The sequence below is a fragment of the Mobula hypostoma genome, chromosome 5 (genome assembly GCF_963921235.1).
Source record: "Mobula hypostoma chromosome 5, sMobHyp1.1, whole genome shotgun sequence".
Lineage (NCBI taxonomy): Eukaryota > Metazoa > Chordata > Chondrichthyes > Myliobatiformes > Myliobatidae > Mobula > Mobula hypostoma.
In genome coordinates this window covers 7,660,306-7,680,818 of record NC_086101.1, presented here as the reverse complement: position 1 = coordinate 7,680,818, position 20,513 = coordinate 7,660,306, and the positions used below count along the sequence as shown (strand labels likewise).

At 45.3% G+C, this 20,513-nt stretch overlaps 1 protein-coding gene across 6 annotated transcripts in view; it reads left to right on the top strand.

The window, feature by feature from the left end:
- The first annotated feature begins 1,689 nt into the window (after positions 1–1,689).
- Positions 1,690–20,513, top strand: part of tmem268 (transmembrane protein 268) — a 100,001-nt gene continuing 81,177 nt past the window's right edge. For 2 of the 6 annotated variants that reach the window (XR_010017947.1, XM_063047957.1), the window contains exons 1-2: positions 11,068–11,186; positions 15,164–15,322. Coding sequence is in view for 1 of the 6 variants with exons in the window: in XM_063047957.1 (XP_062904027.1) it covers positions 15,223–15,322 (100 nt within the window). In the remaining 5 variants the exon portion in view is untranslated. Of the gene's footprint in view, positions 1,799–6,504; positions 6,691–8,481; positions 8,569–8,589; positions 8,802–11,067; positions 11,187–15,163; positions 15,323–20,513 lie in introns of those variants that run through there. The other 4 variants (XR_010017949.1, XR_010017950.1, XR_010017948.1 and 1 more) reach the window with 4 other exon arrangements.

The following is a 20,513-nucleotide window of genomic DNA, read 5'->3' as shown; positions in this document are numbered from 1 at the left end:
CAAAAATAAAACTCTCTGCCATGATTCTGTGGCGGCACTCTTTCCTCTGAATCAAAAGAGTGGTGTTTTGAGTCCCACTCTGGAACTCAAGGAAGCATCTAGACTTGGCTGTCCGCCAGAGAGCTGAGAGGGGGCCTGACAATCGAGCGGCCATCATTCCTACCAAATATTCAACTAAGATCTGGGTCTGCACGAAAAGTCCCATGGCCATCGTTTTGTAGGTATTTATTTGGAGGTCTGTGCAAAGCTGGAAGTTGAGGCCTGATGGTCAGACCCTTGATTGGCATCCTAAGGTGGAGTCCAAAGCTGAAGGCCAACGTCTGAGAGTCAAGGATAAGGTCTGGAGGATCGAAGGTAGTCGGGTGGTGGGGGGGGGGGTGAAGTAAAGATCTGGGGAGTTCATTGGTGAAGGAGATACGGGGCTGGAGAAGGGTGTCCGATAGGAGAGAACAGAAGACCATGGAAGAAAGAAAAGGGGGGAGGAACACCAGAGGGAGGTGATGGGCAGGGAAGGAGATAAGGTGAGAGAGGGAAAAGGGGACGGGGGGGGGCATTACTAGAACTTTGAGAAATAGATGTTCATGCCATCAGGTTGGAGGCTACCCAAACGGAATATAAGGTGTTGTGCCTCCAATCTGAGCGTGGCCTCATCGTGACAGTAGAGAAGGCCATGGACTGACATGTCGGAATGGGAAGTGGAATTAAAATGGGTGGCCACTGGGAGAGCCCATTTCTTCTGGCAGACAGAGCATAGGTGCTCGGCGAAGCAGTCTCCCAGTCTACGTCAGGTCTCACCAATGTGCAGGAGGCCACACTGAGAGCATCGGACACAGCATGTATAACCTCAACAGACTCACTGTCTCACCTGGGAGGACTGGTAGTGAGGGAGGAGGTGCAGGAACACCTGTTCGGCTTGCCAAAGAGGTTACAACAGATTAAGTGGCTACTGATGCAAAATACCCGAAACGTCGACTGTATTTATTTCCACAGTGTCCACCCGACCTGAGTTCCTCCAGCATTTTGTGTGTATTTCCAGCATCGGCAGAACTGCTTGTGTTTAACTGGCAACACACATCAAAGTAGCTGGTGAACGCAGCAGGCCAGGCAGCATCTCTAGGAAGAGGTACAGTCGACGTTTCGGGCCGAGACCCCTCGTCAGTACCTCTTCCTAGAGATGCTGCCTGGCCTGCTGCGTTCACCAGCAACTTTGATGTGCGTTGCTTGAATTTCCAGCATCTGCAGAATTCCTGTTGTTTGTGTTTAACCGGCCTCTGATTCTGGGAACATATTTCTGCTTGCAAAAATGACTTCACACCCTTGAAATATATCCTGTTTGGAAACCGCATAGACCGTCCCAAATCAACTCATTCCTAAATATTGCACGAGAACAATACAACATGTACTCACACAGAGACCTGTCGCCACGCATTCGACTGACACCATGTTCAGCCAATCAAATGGCAAAATGCCCTGCTGATCCTCCTGCCCGCGAGGCTAACAACCAATAAACGCAGAGGAATTGGCGGCCGCCGCGCCTCTCCACCTCCCCGTTAGTCTGCCCATTCACCCTGGCTTCAACCAAGCTTGGCGTCCCGTGAATTGACATGCAATTGAGCCAATCGAGAGCCGCTTCTGCATGTCAATCCATGGAGGCTCCGCCTTGACAACCCAGTAGCGTGAAGGACGTGCGGGAAGGGAGGCGGGTTCATTGGGCATGATGAAGTTCGGCTGCGCCGCGCCGCTTTTTCAATGTCCGAGGGAAGTAATCTGTACGAAGTGACGATCAGCCGCGATGGGGGTGAGTGGTCTTGTAATCTATGGAGTTCAGGAGGGGATGAAGCATAGCCAATGATAACCATTAACTGCTCTCTCTAAATGGCCGTGAGTTTGCACCTTATAGTGGTTGTTACACAGCTGCCGGGATTTCCCCAGTAAAGCAATGAACCGCTTGCAGGATGTAACTATCATCACGTCGTAAAGACTCTCGTAGGCCTATTAAGTGAAATTTCTAGGGTCTTCCTTAACCCCTAGTTGGCTGGCAGAGTGCAAATCGTGTCATACTTTTTTAAATGAATATGGTTGAGAGCTTAGCTTGTGGTATCTTCGCGTTAATTTTTTGTAGTTGTATACAAAGGACGTGATTAAATCTTATGCCAAGATCAATTACTACGTCCTGACGAAGGGTCTCGGTCTGAAACGTCGACTGCACCATTTCCTAGAGATGCTGCCTGGCCTGCTGAGTTCACCAGCAACTTTGATGTGTGTTGCTCCAAGATCAATTACCTCTGTTACTGAACACCAATCTCTCTCCATTTCAAATAAAAAATCACCTTTCTACTATTTTTTCTGGAAAAATAAATACCTTACGTGTTATCTGGCATGCTCTTGCCCGTTCATTTCATCTACTTGATATTTCTTGGCTTTCTTGGAAATCGCTGGCACTCAACTTAGAATCGACAGAAAAATTGGGTATAATACAGTTGATCCCTTCATGAATTTCAAAATTCTGCTTTCTACCCTCAACGTGGTACGATAACCATGCATAATAACACTCTCTGCAGATGTTGGAGATCAAAGCAACGCACAAAAAGTTGGAGGAAGTCTGCAGGCCAGGCAGCATCTATGGAAAAGAGTACAGTCGGCATTTTGGGGAAGACCCTTCACCAGGACTGGGGGAGGGGGAAGGGAGGAAAAATGATGAGGAGCCAGAGTAAGAAAGTGCGGAGAGGGGAGGAAGAAGACAAGGTGATAGGTGAAACCGGGAAGGTGGAGGGGTGAAGTAAAGAGCTGGGAATTTGATTTGTGAATGAGATACAGGGCTGGAGAAGGGGGAAATCTGATAGGAGAGGACAGAGGGCCATGGAAGAAAGAAAAAGGGGGGAGAACCACCAGAGGGAGGTGATGGGCAGGCAAGGAGATAAGGTGAGAGAGGGAAAAGGAGACAGGGAATGGTGGGGGGGGGGCATTACTAGAACTTTGAGAAATCGATGTTCATGCCATCACGTTGGAGGCTACCCTCATCGTGACAGTGGAGGAGGCTGTGGATTGACATATCAGAATGGGAAGTGGAATTAAAATGGGTGGCCACTGGGGAGATCCTGCTTTTTCTGGCGTTTGAGTGTAGGTGCTCAGTGAAGCAGTCTCTCATTCTACTCTGGGTCTCACCGATATACATGGGGCCCCACCGGGAGCACCAAGTACAGTATATGACCCCAACAGACTCACAGGTGAATTGTCGCCTCACCTGGAAGGACTTTTTGGGGCCCTGAATGGTCGTGAGGGAGGAGGTGTATGGGACAGGTGCAGCACTTGTTCTGCTTGCGAGGATAAATGTTAATAAAATGTTAATAGCACCTTAACTATCATCGAATTTATTGCATATTACACATGAAAACTAGTAGGCATATGAGACCATTTCACTGAACACCTACACTCTGTCCGCCAGAGAAGGCAGGATCTCCCAGTGGCCACACATTTTAATTCCACATCCCATTCCCATTCTGACATGTCTATCCACGGCCTCCTCTACTGTAAAGATGAACCCACACTCACGTTGGAGGAACAGCACCTTATATTCCGTCTGGGTAGCCTCCAACCTGATGGCATGAACATTGACTTTTCTAACTTCCGCTAATGCCTCACCTCCCCCTCGTACCCCATCCGTTATTTATTTATATACACACATTCTTTTTCTCTCTCTCCTTTTTCTCCCTCTGTCCCTCTGACTATACCCCTTGCCCATCCTCTGGGCTTTGCCCCTCCCCCTTTCTTTCTCCCCGGGCCTCCTGTCCCATGATCCTCTCATATCCCCTTTGCCAATCACCTGTCCAGCTCTTGGCTCCGTCCCTCCCCCTCCTGTCTTCTCCTATCATTTCGGATCTCCCCCCTCCCCCTCTCACTTTCAAATCTCTTACTAGCTCTTCTTTCAGTTAGTCCTGACGAAGGGTCTCGGCCCGAAACGTCGACTGTACCTCTTCCTAGAGATGATGCTGCCTGGCCTGCTGCGTTCACCAGCAATTTTTATGTGTTAGGCACGTTGGAAAATAGAAAAGGGGGAAATGTAATTCTCCGGGCATTCTCTTGGGGTGTGGATCAGAATCAAGTTTATTTTCACTATATATGTCATGACGTTTGTTTTGCAGCAACAGTACAATGCGATACATCATTAATTACAATAACAAATATATTAAAACTAAATTAAATAAGTAGGGAAAAAAAAGAGCAAAAATAGTGAGGTAACGTGCAAGAGTTCATAGTCCATTTGGAAATGTACTGGCAACACGTAAGAAGCTGTTCCTGAAACGTTGAGTGTGAGTCTCCTCTCTGATGGTAATAATGAGAAGAGAGCATGTCCTGGGTGATGGGGGTCCTTAATGGTAGATGCTACCTTTTTGAGGCTTTGCCTTTTGAAGATGTGCTTGATGATGCGGAGGCTAGCGGCCATCATGGAGCTGGCTGAATTCACCACTGTCTGTAGGTTTTTCCAGTTCTGTGCAGTGACCGCTCCATACCAGATGGTGATATAGTTCCTGTTCATCTTTTCCTTTTTGCACACCTACAGTCTAATAAGATTTTTGCAAGCTGTTTTCATGTTACCTTTCCCAGCTCAGATTACTGGTCCTCCTTTCCGCTTCTGTGTGGCGTGTGGCCAAGTGGTTAAGGCATTGGACTAGCGATCTGAAGGTTGTGAGTTCGAGCCCCAGCTGAGGCAGTATGTTGTGTCCTTGAGCAAGGCACTTAACCACACACTGCTCCAGTCCACCCATCTGAAAATGAGTACTGGTGAAATGCTGGGGGTTAACTTCATGATAGACTGTCCTCCTATCCAGGGAGGAGTCTTGTACTCTTAGTCACTTCACACCACGGAAACTGGCATAAGCAATGGTCTGACGAGCCTATAAGGCTCGGGACAGACTTTAACTTTAACTTTCTGCTTATGGACTCTCATTCCTGATCCTCTGGCTTCCTGCTCTGTTTGACAAAACAGCAATGGCAGCTCGCCACAGCAGAACCACTTTTCCTTCCAGGTTTCATGTGTTAGTTGTAAACTGATATATGCTCATGTTCAAGGGTTGGTTCATTGCCATCTATGAAAAGGTTCCATTTCATTGACTTGGACAGTTACTCGTATGGCTGATTTGTCATGCACGATAACGTCGATGTAAACTACACCATGGTACTTGGTGTACTGTGACTGGGTACCTCGCAGAAGTGTTATCAAAATTGTTGGTTATCCATCTACCCAACAATGACAGACAGCCTGTGCAGGAGAGTTTTTCAAGTGGAAAAGCTGTTGCACTAAGATAGTTCCACTCTCTCAACCTTGGAAGTCCGGCTCCAGTGGTACGAGTATTTTTCGCAAACGGGAGTCTTCCTTGGTTCCAGTGGATGATCATGACTTCTTTCATGCCTTCTCAAGCCCTTCGCTGTCCACGGAGCATTGCAGAACTACCTTCAAAGTACAAAGTTCAAATTAAAATTTATTATCCGAGTACACGTATGTCACCACACATAACCCTGAGATTCTTTTTCGTGTGGGCATACTCACTCAGCAAATCGATAGAACAGTAACTAGAAACAGGATCTATGAAAGTTCAAGTCGAGCATAAAAGACAACAAATTGTGTAAATGCAAATATCAATAAATAGAAAGAAATAATGAGAGCATGAAATATAAGATAAAGAGTCCTTAAAATGAGATCGTTGGTTGTGGGAACATCTCTATTGATGAGTGTAGTGATCCTCTCTTGTCCAAGAGCCTGAATCTTGAGGGGCAGTAACTGCTCTTGATCCTGGTGGTGTGGGTCCTGAGGCTTTTGTTCCTTCTACCTGATGGCAGCACAAGAAAAGGGCATAACCTGGGTGGTGAGGATATTTGATGATGGATGCTGCTTTCCTAGGAGAGCGTTTCATGTAGAAGTGTTCAATGGTTGGGAGGGTCTTACCTGTGACATATTGGACCGAACCCACTACCCTTTGTAGGACTTTCTGTTCAAAGACATTAGTGTTCATGGCCATTGGATCTCACCGTTGATCTCATTCACCGTGTTGGCCAGAGTTGATTTCACGTGCTAGGGTAAGCATGCTGCTCTCTCACTGGGGTATGAGATCCTCAGTTGGTTTAGCCTGGCTGTTGAAGTTTTACACCAGAGTGTAGCCGCTGTCACATGCAAACAACTACTTGGAGCCACAGTTGAGAGCAGAGTGTCTAGTGAGGTCCCAAAGGTGAGCGAGCTGCCCCAGAATGGACAGAGCAAGCCCTTTACCAGAGGTGCTACCCTTCAATGGACACCCCACATACTCCATTGTCAAAATTACTTGATGGGGAAATACATGAAAATACCAGGGCAGGAGACTCTCAGTTGGGTATTAGAATGAAGCTGGAAATAAGTGGTCTAGATGAAGGGTGAAGATTGTCAGTTTGATGGCAAGATTGTAAACACTCAAAGAAGCGTGAGGAATGTCCTGACTTCAGTAACACCAAGTATTTGATTGTGGACTTTAGGAAGGGGAATTCCAGGAAACAAGAAGTATTTGATTGTGGACTTCAGGAAGGGGAATTCCAGGAAACACACATCAGCCATCATCGAGGAATCAGCAGGAGAAAGAGTGAGCAGTTTTCAAGTTCCTGGGTGTCAACATCTCTGAACCTCTACCCTAGGACCAATCTATTCATGCAAATACAAAGAAGGTACAACTGTTGGCTGTATTTCGTTGGGAGTTGGGGAAACTTGGTACTGCACCGCATTTCTACAGATGTACTGTGGAGAGCATTCTAACTGGATACACCACTGTCTGGTATGGAAGGGCCACTGCACAGGATCAGACTCAGCCACTTCCATCATGGGCACAGACCTCCCCACCATTGAGGACATTTCCAAAAGGTGATGCTTCAGCATGGTGATATCCATCATCACACACAAAATGCTGGAGGAACTCTGCAGGCCAGGCAGCGTCTATGGAAAAGAAGTCGACGTTTCGGGCTGAAGCCCTTCGGCAGGACTGGAGAAAAAATGCTGAGGAGTCGACTTAAAAGGTGGGGGGAGGGGAGAGAAAAGCTCAAGGTGATAGATGAAACCTAGAGGGGAAGGGAGGAAGAAAGAAGCTGGGACATTGATTGATGAAAGAGACAGAAGGTCATGAAGAAAGAAAGGGGGGTGGGTAGGAGCACCAGAGGGAGGCTTCTAAGCTTCCCAATCAACTTCCCAGCTCCTTGCTTCATCCCTCCCCCTCCAGGTTTCACCTATCACCCGGTGGTTCTCTCTCCAGGGCCTGCTGAGTTCCTTCAGCATTTTGCGTGTGCTGCTCGGATTTCCAGCACCTGCAGATTTTCTCTGGTTTGTGGTCACCCAGGACGTGTCCTTTTCTTACTGCTGCCATTAGGGCCTGAAGACCCACGCTCTCATGTTTTAGGAACGGCTTCTTCCCCTCTGCCTTCAGACTTCTGAACGGACAATGAACTAAACTATGAACACTGCCTCACTCTTTTTAATCTCTTCCACTACTTCGTTAATTTTTAAAAATGTATTTCTTCTTGTAATTAATAGTGTTTTATGTACTGCCTTCACAAAACAACAAACTTCATGATATTTGAGAGTGATGTTAAACCTGATTCTGATTCTGCTCCTGATGCTGCCTAGGTGCTGATTTCCTCCAGCTCCCTTGTGTGTTGTTTCAGATTTCCATCAGCTGCCATCTCTTGCAGCTCAGGATTGTAAACAGACTTTGTTTGGTTTTGGTTAAGTGATGATCCCCTTAGCTGGAGACTGGAGTTTAGCCTCGAAACTTCCCAGGATTTAATTGGCAAAATGCTTTGGGATATCAGGTGGCAGATACTATCATCATCATTATGTACGTTTGTACATTGACAATTGATGTAGATAGTCTTCCAACTTTCTTTAATCTGAGAAACTCTAATAAGCTTTTCAAAACTTTTGCCTGTCCTTCCCTTTATGTAACTCATGAATACCGTATGCTGTCGACTGCGACTTTTTCTTCCATTAATTTTTCCCGTCACTGCAAGGTGTGCTCCTCCTCCTTCATTACATATACCAGAAGTTCCAGCTTTTCACAACTTTTTTATCATTACTTATTTATTTTAGCTATTTTTGTTCATATACTGTAATTCATATCTCCCCCCATATTATCTTGTATTGCATTGTACTGCTGCCACAAAGTTAGCAAATTTCACAATATATGCCAGTGATATTAAATCTGATTCAGATTCTGATTCACTTCCTCATTTGTTACTCTGTCCTTCCACGATATTTTCATCATTCTTTTCAAAAACCTCATTCCAGCAGCGTCAAGCCTTCCCTCGTTGTGCTTTGATATTGCCCAACATTCACTTCCGTGTGTGAGTGTGGAATGAACGTAGCCCCACCACACTCTGAGTTCCGTACCCAGAGAAATTATTATTCTTTAGTACCTTGCTCAAATGTGCATTTCCTAATCCCAATCCTTTTTCTAATTTGATCCTCAGCCCTGCCATCGGATGTTATCATGCTCGAAAGCGACCCCTACCGCTGTTCTGTCGAGGGTGAGGGGTGACATGTAGGAAATGGAGGAGGTAGGGTTGAGAGTTACATTAATAGCAGGGGAAAGCCCGTTTTCTGGGAAAGGAGGACATCTCAGATGTCCTGGAATGCAAAGCCTCATCATGAGAACGACTGAGACAGCGATGCAGGAACTGAGAGAAGAGAGTAGCATCCTTGTGATGATAGGGTGAGAAGAGGCATAGTCAAGTTAAATATGAGAATCAGTGGCTACATAGAAGATAGATAATCTGACTCTTAACATCTGGTAAGCACCATCCTCTGTTTCTTCCCCCAACACTCCAATGTTTTCCCTATCTCTGTGGTTCCTCTTTTCTTTCCCCTCACCTGCCCATCATCTTCACCGTTCTTCCTCCAGTTCCTCATCTTCTTCCCATTCTTCCATGGTCTACTGCACCGATCACTTGTACAATGAGAGGAATTCCCAGCTTCACATTCTACAGTACAGTGCAAAAGTCTGAGGCATATGCAAAAGAATTCTGCAAAGCAAAGATGCTTTCAAAATAAGGAAATGAGTTTCTGTAATCAAGAACAATGACTGTAAAGAGCAGTCAACACTAAAACAAAAATCAATATTTGGTGCGTGAAACTGCAACAATTCTCTGAAGTACACTGTCGTGTAATTAGATAAGAAAATCAGCTGATACGTTGTTCCAAGCATCTTGAAGAACTTGTCACAGTTCTTCAGCAGACCTTGGCTGTCTTGCTTGCTTCTGTCTCTCCAGGTAACCTCAGGTAGCCTTGAAGATGCTGAGTTCAGGGCCCTGTGGAGGCCAGACCATCTGAAACCATATAAAATAGCCAAGCTGCCTAAGACTTCTGCACCTCATTATGAATTAGCACATTAGCGTTTACCTGCACTGCTCATCGTCAGTACCTTTTACACTTTATTCTGTGTACTATTACCTCATTCTACCTCAACTTGTTGTGCAATGACTTGATTTGTATGAACATTTTGGAAGGCTGGGTGAGTCTTTGTGCAAAATGTCGACTGTTTATTCCTCTCCATAGGTGCTGCCTGGCCTGCTGATTTCCTCTCGTGTTTTGTGCGTTAACCATATAACAATTACAGCACGGAAACAGGCCATCTCAGCCCTTCTAGTCCGTGCCAAACTCCCACCCTCACCTAGTCCCACCGACCTGCACTCGGTCCATAACCCTCCATTCCCTTCCTGTCCATATATCTATCCAATTTAACTTTAAACGACAACATCGAACCTGCCTCGACCACTTCAGCTACCACTCTCTGAGTAAAAAAGTTCCCCCTCATGTTACCCCTAAACTTTTGCCCTTTAACACTCAACTCATGTCCTCTTGTTTGAATCTCCCCCACTCTCAATGGAAAAAGCCTATCCACGTCAACTCTATCAATCCCCCTCATAATTTTAAACACCTCTATCAAGTCCCCTCTCAACCTTCTACGCTCCAAAGAATAAAGACCTAACTTGTTCAACCTTTCTCTAACTTAGGAGATGAAACCCAGGCAACATTTTAGTAAACCTCCTCTGTACTCACTCAATTTTATTGACATCGTTCCTGTAATTCGGTGACCAGAACTGCACACAATACTCCAAATTTTGCCTTACCAATGCCTTATACAATTTCAACATTACATCCCAACTCTTATACTCAATGCTCCGATTAATAAAGGCCAGCAATCACCCTATCCACATGAGATTTCACCTTCAGCGAACTATGCACCATTATTCCTAGATCTCTCTGTTCTACAGCATTCTTCAATGCCCTACCATTTACCATGTATGCCCTATTTTGATTAGTCCTACCAAAATGTAGCACCTCACATTTTTCAGCATTAAACTCTATCTGCCATCTTCAGCCCACTCTTCTAACTGGCCTAAATCTCTCTGCAAGCTTTGAAAACCTACAAACGTACTTCATTGTCCCATTGTCCACAATGCCACCTATCTTAGTATCATCTGCATACTTACTAAACCAATTTACCACCCCATCATCTGGATCATTTGCTCTAGTGTTGCTCTAGATTCCCAGCATTTATAGAACCTCTTGTGTTTATAGGTTCAGCAGTTAGTGTAATGCTTTACAATGCAAGCGATTCCGGCTCAGTTCCTGTAAGGAGTTTGTACGTTCCCTGCGTCACCGCATAGCTTCCTCCAAATTCCCCTATTTCCTCTCGCATCCCAAAGACACACGGGTTAGGATTAGTGAGATGTGGGCATGCCACACTGAAGCTGGAAGCCTGGTGAGACTTGTGGGATGCCCAGTACATTCTCAATGCAAAAGAAGCATTTCACTGTCAGTTTCGATGTAACTGTAACAAATAAAGCTAATCCTTAACATGCCCAGTTGCAATTCCTGATTGGTTGGCTGTTCTAGAAAGAGGGAGGTATGAGAGGTTAACTCAGTAGTGAAAGGAATTGGGAAAGAGCTGAGATTCAAATGCAAGGGCTGCCAACCGGAAAAGTTTCCTGTCAGTCACAATTTTAGCTGACGCATGCATTGGCCCCTGAGGAAGTGAATTCGAAGAAAGAAGCAGAGAGTACGGTGAAGCTTTGACCTCCTGGTCTGTAGGGAGCTGAGCGGTCGATCACTAACTCCAGTTCTCAGGAGCGAGTGGACAAAACTCATAAAAGAGCAACCAAGGTGTCAACAGGTGACTGAAAGCATGAAATGCCACGCCAGCCATTTTAATTTTCCTGCTCATTTTTTGCTTGAGTTTCTGCTTAGAAATGCCAGTTTTAATAAGATGTTGAAGGTTACAAAGCTTTACTGCAGTTGGGGTGCTGTGATTGTTTTCCTGTTTCATCAGTATAGTATATGATTTGTGAATGGTTGGAGGCAGATGGCTGAGAGTCTGGGGCCAGCAGCTGGAGGCCTGGTGGTGGCCTGTCTGTGTGTGAGAGAGGCTGGGCGGGTGGTAGCGTATTAAAGGGACTAGTTTTGCTGTTGTTGTCTTCTTTCATGGAACATAGAACATTGAATAGTACAGCACAGTACAGGCCCTTCGGCCCACAATGTTGTGCCAACCCTCAAACCCTACCTCCCAGATAACCCCCCACCTTAAATTCCTCCATATACCTGTCTAGTAGTCTCTTAAATTTCACTAGTGTATCTGTCTCCACCACTGACTCAGGCAGTGCATTCCATGCACCAACCACTCTCTGAGTAAAAACCCTTCCTCTAATATCCCCCTTGAACTTCCCACCCCTTACCGTAAAGCCATGTCCTCTTGTACTGAGCAGTGGTGCCCTGGGGAAGAGGCACTGGCTGTCCACTCTATCTATTTCTCTTAATATCTTTTATACCTCTATCATGTCTCCTCTTATCCTCCTTCTCTCCAAAGAGTAAAGCCCTAGCTCCCTTAATCTCTGATCATAATGCATACTCTCTAAACCAGGCAGCATCCTGGTAAATCTCCTCTGTACCCTTTCCAATGCTTCCACATCCTTCCTATAGTGAGGTGACCAGAACTGGACACAGTACTCCAAGTGTGGCCTAACCAGAGTTTTATAGAGCTGTATCATTACCTCGCGACTCTTAAACTCTGTCCCTCGACTTATGAAAGCTAACACCCCATAAGCTTTCTTAACTACTTGTATTTCAGAATATATAACAGAACATAGAGCATTATAGCACAATACAGGTCCTTCAGTCCGTGATGTTGTACTGACCTTTTAAGATCATAAGATGTAGGATCAGAATTGGGCCATTTGGCCCATTGAGTCGTCTCCGCACTCTAACCTACTCTAAGATCAATCTAACCCTTCTCTCCCACATTGCCTTCCATTTTTCTATTATCCAAGACTTATTTAAGTGGCCCTGATGTATTTGCCTGTGTCAGCAATTCCTGTGAATAATCTTGACAGACAGGCAACTCAAGACTGATGAATTTCACACAATTAATGCTTCACTTTGTGTTGTTAATAGACAGTTACCTTGTGAGCAGCCTAAAGGCTGTTGAAAGTTGGTGATTAGAGATCTGTATTAAGCAGTGCACTTTCTTTGCTGTTTGCTTCTCTGTAAGTCGGGGTATGATTTCATAAAGAGGAAGTCTCTTTGCATACTTGAAATATTTGTTCTATCTTTACCGGTTTCATGTTTAAACAAGAAGTGCTGTTTAAGAAGAAAACTGTGGCTGAGAAATTTCCCCATATGGCGTGACAATTTATGCACAGCTCATGTGATTTTTCGCTCAAACTTGAACGCATCCTGAAACTCAGTCTGCTGTATCAGTGCTCATGATGAGAGTGGAGAAGCAGACTTTTGTGAATTAGACACTGGTTCACTGGAGCAATATGATGTAATTTTTAACCCTGCTTATGTGATTCATGAGAATACTTTAAAGGCCATGAGCATACTGCTGAACCTCTCATCACAGCGCTAAGCAGTATTGCATCCGTATTGTACTGTCTCAGTACTTTTATATCTGTGTGCTGTAGCACTTTTTTTATTGGCAGTTATTTTGTAAATAACACTATTCTTTGCATGTCTGGTCAGATGCTAGGTGCATTTCATTAGCTTTGTATCTGTACTCGGCACAATGACTTTAAAGTTGAATCTAATCTAATCTAATCTAATATTCCAAAGATGTTCCATTCCACATTCCAAGAGCCTCTGTAAATGAATTGGATTTGGGAATCTAAAGATAAAGATTAACGTTTAACTTTATTTAAATATACTGTGAAATTCGTTGTTTGTCTCAACAGCCAACACAGTCTGAGGATGTGCTGGGGGCAGTCGGCAAGTGACACTATGGGACCAACGTAGCATGCCAACGGCTTATAACATGTTCATCTTTGGACTGGTTTGACTGACTCCAATATCATCTCTGTGTCAAAGACATCAATAGTGTTGCAACACCAGGTAGTAACCCGTCCACAGATCCAGATGCCTCGTGGTCCAAGAAGATAACGAGGTCCAAAGAATCAGCTGGACAAACTCAGTGGCAAAGCAGCATCTTGAGGGGAATGGACTGGATGAAGGGTCTTGGCCCGAAACGTTAACTGTTTATTCCTCTCTATAGAAGTTGCTGGACCTGCTGAGGTCCTCCAGCATTTTCTGTTTTACTCTGGGTTTCCAGTATCTGCAGCATCTCTTATTGTTTCTTTTATCTGTATGGTTTAAGTCCTAAGTTCGGGTAGATGGAGCTCGTCGGCCTGGGAAGGCAGTCCATCTAAGAGAGGGAAAACTCTAATTTCAAACCTCCGCTGCCTTGAGGCCATACCCACTCACGGGAAAGGCTTTGGGAGTAAACCCTGAGGACAAATCCAGAGCTGGAGTCCCTAAGGCAGTCCGACATTACCTTCAACCTCGCTCTGGCAACTCCTGCGACAACACTGGTGCCAAGCTGTATTGGAACCTTGCCCTTCCCTTGGACAACGTTGGTGTCGTGGAGAGGGGAGACTTGCTGCTTGGGCAACTGTTGGTCTTCCATACAACCTCGCCCAGGCCTGCGCCCTGGAGAGACTGAAGCAAGACTTTCCAGGCACAGATCCATGGTCTCGCGAGGTTAACGGATGCCATCCAAGTCCTTAAGCAAGTTTCATAACTTCTCACTGCTGCCTTCAGGAAGAGAAGGTACAGGAGCCTCAGGACGCACACCACCAGGTTTAGGAACAGTTATTACCACTCAACCATCAGGCTCATGAATCAAAGGGGATAACACCACTCAAGTTCACATGCCCTCTCATCGAAATGTTCCTGCCAACCTATGGACGGGTATTCAAGGACCCTTCATCTCATGTTCTCAGTATTTTTTGCTTAGTTGCATATTATTATGATTTCTTTCTGTTTGCACTTGCACAGTTTGTTGTCTTCTGCACTCTGGTTGAACGCCCAAGTTCAGCAGTCTTCCATTGATTCAAAAGTTATGGGGATAGGGCAGGAACGGGGTACTGATAGTGGATGATCAGCCATGATCACAGTGAATGGCGGTGCTGGCTCGAAGGGCTGAATGGCCTACTCCTGCACCTATTGTATTGTCTATTGTCTATTGATTCTGTTGTAGTTAATATTCTATAGACATATTGAGTATGCCCACAAGAAATGAATCTCAGGGTTGTATGTGGTGACATGGATGTACATTGTAATAAATTTGCTTTGAACTTTAAAATAAGATGAAACTACCGAACCAGAATGACCTTCCGTGTGTTGAAAATGCCTCCTGCCCATGTCGCGGGTGCCCCCAGCCCATCCAAAGGTTGTGTTAGTCATTGATGCAAACGACACATTTCACAGGATGTCTTGACGTACATGTGATAAATTAATGAATCTGAATTGGCCTGGTGATCCAACTTCACTAGGTGCATTTCAGTTGTAAAGAAAAATTGAAGGTTTGTTTTATTTGTCACGGAAACATACAGTGAAATGTGTTGCTTGAATGAAATCAAACCAGTGAGGTTTGTGCCGGGCAGACTACAAGTGCCACCATGTTTCCTTTACCAGCATAGCATTCCCACAGCTCACCCACCCTAACTTGTACAACCTTGGACTGTGGGAGGAAGCTGGAGCACCCGGAGGAAACCCACGCGGTCACAGGCAGGAAGTACAAACTCTTTACAGACCGCGTCGGGAATCGAACCGTGGTGGGTTTGCCATGTTATGATCTAATTGTGATTTATTTCACTGTAGCTCAGCCTTGATCATGCCCGAGGTATACCCCTGATGAAACATTGACAGAGAACTGTGTAATGGCACATAATGATGACGGGGATAGGATCTCGCCAGCTCCAACCTCCTTGACGTCGTTCGAAGCAGTGGAAGAAGCAGACATTATTCACTGGATAAATGGTAGGGAGCAAAGATCTTGAATTGACTTTATTACTTACATCCTTCACATACACAAGGAGTAAAAATCTTTACGCTACATCTCCATCTAAATGTGCACGTGCAAGTTATAGTAATTTATAGTAAATACTATGTACAACAGTCAATATAACAGAAATACAGATGCGTCAGCATGAATTAACCAGTCTGATGGTCTGGTGGAAGAAGCTGTCCCGGAGCCTGTTGGTCCTGGCTTTTATGCTGTGGTACCATTTCTCGGATGGTAGCAGCTGGAACAGTTTGTTGTTGGGGTGACTCGGGTCCCCAATGATCCTTCGGGCCCTTTTTACACGCCTACCTTTGTAAATATCCTGAATAGTGGGAAGTTCACATCTACAGATGCGCTGGGCTGTCCGCACCACTCTCTGCAGAGTCCTGCGATTGAGGGAAGTACAGTTCCCATACCAGGCAGTGATGCAGCCAGTCAGGATGCTCTCAATTGTGCCCCTGTAGAAAGTTCTTAGGATTTGGGGGCCCATACCAAACTTCTTCAACTGCCTGAGGTGAAGGAGGCATTGTTGTGCCTTTTTCACACACAGCTGGTACATACAGACCACGTGAGATCCTCAGTGATGTGTATTCTGAGGAACTTAAAGCTGTTCACCCTCTCAACCCCAAATCTATTGATGTCAGTAGGGGTTAGCCTGTCTCCATTCCTCCTGTAATCCACAACCAGCTCCTTTGTTTTTGCGACATTGAGGAAGAGGTTGTTTTCTTGACACCACTGTGTCAGGGTGATGACTTCTACTGTGTAGGCTGCCTCATTATTATTTGAGGTTAGGCCAATCAGTGTAGTGTCGTCGGCAAATTTAATTAGCAGATTGGAGCTGTGGTTGGTGACACAGTCATGGGTATAAAAAGAGTAAAGGAGGGGGCTTAGAACACAGCCCTGAGGGACTCCTGTGTTGAGAGGCAGAGGTGAGGGAGCCCACTCTTACCACCTGCTGGTGATCTGACAAGAAGTCCAGGATCCAGCTGCACAAGGCAGGGTGAAGGCCGAGGTCTCTGAGCTTCTTGTCGAGCCTGGACGGAAACATGGTGTTGAATGCTGAACTGTAGTCGAAGAACAGCATTCTCACATAAGCATCCCTCTTCTCCAGACGTGTAAGGACGGTGTGTAGAGCTGTGGCTATTGCGTTGTCTGTCGATCGGTTGTGTCGGTAGGCGAATTGTAGGGGGTCCAGTGTGGGTGGTAGCAAGCTGCAGATGTAATCCTTGACCAGCCTCTCAAAGCAATCGAAGTAAGACAGTGTTTGCGTTCATCCACGCACACAAACACAATTGGTCCTGTGGGGGAGGATCCTTGAGTTTTCATAGATCTAGCAGAACATCATGGGCCACTACTGTGCTGTATTCAAAGCTGTGGGAACGGCTTCATCCCCCCAACAATCAGATTTCGCACCCCACCCACCCACCAACTCCGCCACTCCACTGTCATGTACCCTGTGACGGGGTAAAGAACCATCAGAAATAGAAGCAACATACATCAAAGTTGCTGGTGAACGCAGCAGGCCAAGCAGCATCTATAGGAAGAGGTGCAGTCGACGTTTCAGGCCAAGACTCTTCGTCAGGACTAACTGAAGGAAGAGTGAGTAAGGGATTTGAAAGTTGGAGGGGGAGGGGGAGATGCAAAATGATAGGAGAAGACAGGAGGGGGAGGGATAGAGCCAAGAGCTGGACAGGTGATAGGCAAAAGGGGATACGAGAGGATCATGGGACAGGAGGTCCGGGAAGAAAGACAAGCCGGGGGGGGGGTGACCCAGAGGATGGGCAAGAGGTATATTCAGAGGGACAGAGGGAGAAAAAGGAGAGTGAGAGAAAGAATGTGTGCATAAAAATGAGTAACAGATGGGGTATGAGGGGGAGGTGGGGCCTTAGCGGAAGTTAGAGAAGTCGATGTTCATGCCATCAGGTTGGAGGCTATCCAGATGGAATATAAGGTGTTGTTCCTCCAACCTGAGTGTGGCTTCATCTTTACAGTAGAGGAGGCCGTGGATAGACATGTCAGAATGGGAATGGGATGTGGAATTAAAATACGTATGTGGCCACTGGGAGATCCTGCTTTCTCTGGCGGACAGAGCATAGATGTTCAGCAAAGTGGTCTCCCAGTCTGCGTCGGGTCTCACCAATATATAAAAGGCCAATCAGAAATAGAAAACACTTTGGAGTCTTGTATTGCTATAAACTACTAATATTTATTAGTAACTACGCAGTACAGTAATATCAAAATAAATAAATCACACAGATTAGCAATGAGTATATATAAATGTAAGTGTGGAATGTAGATGTATGAAAAAAACAAGCTTTTTTAAGTCCAGGGGTAAAAAGATACAGTCTTACGATGTTGAGTAAAGTTCAGTTCAGTTCAGTTCAGTTCGTGGTATTTAGTTGAGTAGTAATGGAGAGAGAGAGAGAGAGAGTGAGTTGAGTCTTCAGGTGAGCTGATTCCGTCGATCTTCTCGTCGTCCTCCGAAATCCTTTACAAGTCACCGACTGCGACTTTAACCAGGGGGACCAGTTTTCCTGTGGTGGAGCTATCACCCAGGTGAGGGTGGACACATAGACAACTCCCCACCAGTCAACCCCTTCTTCACCGCTGGAATAGCAATTTGGATTGATTTGCCTGATTGATCCTCCAAAACCCACTTTCTCTGTGGGCACAACGATGTTCATTCAGTGTCCAGATCATGTGCCTGAGGTCTGTATCATCTGACCTCCCATTTATTTCTCTGTGCTGAGCATCACCTGTCATTCAAAGAGTCCCTCCCTCCTTTGTCTGTAAAGGAGTGCAAGTTGGCAACAAGTCCTTGGAAGTAACATCAACAACCTGCCTTTGGTCACCATAGTAATCTTCGAGCTGCTCGGTGCTGTCTCCACCTCCAAACTCAGTAGAAATCCAAAGTTACTTCCAGTGCCTTAAAGTGACAGTCCAACTGTTAATCTTCGTCTCTTTCTCTCTCTTTTCAAAAGCAACATATCGGTGGTAAATAACTCTGTCTGTCTCTCCTTTCCAAACAAACTATCAATGATAAATCTCCCTCTCTGTCCTTGTTCAAACAGTTAATCTGGGCACTCCTGGATCCCCTCACACCACACACACACACACACACACACACACACACACACACACACACCCACCCCATCTCCACAACCCCCACCCTTCCCCTCTCCACGTACACATACCCGCTTACCCACTCTCGTCACTCTCCCCCAGTTACCTACAATATACACTGTATATATTGACCAACGTACAGCACGGGCCTTTGAGTTGCACTACCCAATAACACCCCCCCAGTAACCCAATAACAACCCCCCCCCATTTTAATCTCAGCCCAGTCACCGGACAATTTAGATTGACCGTACATCTTTGGACTGTGAGAGGAAACCGGGGCATCCGGAGGAAACCCATGGGGTGAACGTGCAGCACTGGGCATTGAACCGGGTCCTTGGTACTGTAAAGCATTTTGCTAACTACTACGCTACCTTGCCGTCTCCTATTTATGTACAGTAGATTCTAGTTAATTAGCCCATTAGTTAACTGTGGCTGCCACTTTCTTGGGAGAACTCTTAAAGAATGCAAAACTGATTGATAACATTTGCAGGATTCTCTTTGTTTCTTTGGGAGTCTATGCCACTTTGTGTGGGGTAGGGGACTTGCCAAACAGGCACGTATGTGGCAGTTCGACCCTACACTGTGCTTAGAGAGGACAGTTTTTAAATAGCGTCAGTTGTGTGTGTTTGTGTTCAAAGAACAGTGGTTATTGTCAATGATTTTTGGTGAGAAATATGCAGTAAGACTATTCCAAACAGTTTCGCTCACTGCGGTTTCAAGCACTCGGTCTTCGATGTGCCAGACGCAGCTGGGAACGAAAATGAAAAGATTTCACTACTTCAACAAGTTGGGAACTGTGAAGAATTTCAAGGTCTCGTCATCTTGAAAGAGAAAACTTGGAGGATGCAGTCATCAATAGCATTGTATAGTATCAATCACCCATAGCATTGTCTGAAGGCAGTCCGTTTCCTACACGAGGTCTCTGCGCTGATTTTACTTATTGCGTACACTGGGTTGATTCCACTGTTGATAACTATTTGGAACTAATACAGAGTTTGATAGTACTGTAGTGTTCTAATCTGTTCTGTGTTTCATTTAAATACATAATTTGTCACTCAGTTTGTCTTTGTTTCACCTTTTGAACTGTTTCCATGAAATTACAGCTAATTGGGGCAGCCACTTAATTGGGCCAAAATGTACTGGTCCCAATGTGTCCCAATTAACTGAAATCCACTGCGTATTCTCGTAGATGTACATACACTACAAATGCCGATGGATTAATCAGTTAACTGTTTAACTGAGTTAACTGATCATCGGAAATGGTCTGGCAAATGTGGAATGGGACAGGCTGTTTTCTGTCAAAGGTGTACTTGGTAAGTGGGAGGCCTTCAAAAGTGAAATTTTGGGAGTACAAAGTTTGTATGTGCCTGTCAGAATAAAAGGTAATGATGACAGGTATAGAGAACCTTGGTTTTTAAGAGATATTGAGCCCCTGGTTAAGTAATAAAAGGAGGTGCATAGAAGGTACAGGCAGGCAGGTGCAATTGAGGTGCTTATAGAGTATAAGAAATGCAAGAGAACACTTAAAAAAGAGATCATGAGGGCTAAAAGAAGGCATGAGGTTGCCCTAGCAGACAAGGCGAAGGAGAATGTTTTGATATGTTATGAGCAAAAGGATTGAGATTGGTCCTCTGGAAGATCAGATTGGTAATCCATGTGTAGACCCAAAAGAGACTGCAGAGATCTTAAATGAATTTTTTGGATCTGTATTTACTCAGGAAGTGGGCACAGAGACTATAGAATTGAGGCAAAGCAGCATCAACTTCACGGACTGTGTACACATTACAGAGGAGGATTGCTGTCTTTAGGCAAGTCAGTGTGGATAATTTCCCAGGACCTGACAAGGTGCTCTCTTGGACCCTGTGGGAGGCAAGTGCAGAAATTGCTGGCGCCCTAGCAGAGATATTTTAATCATCTCTAGCAACAGGAGAGGTACCGGAGGATTGGAGGATAGCCTATGTTGTTCTGCTGCTTAAGAAAGGCTGTAAATAGAACCAGAAAAGTATAGATGAGTGAGTCTGACATCAGTAATGGGAAAGTTAT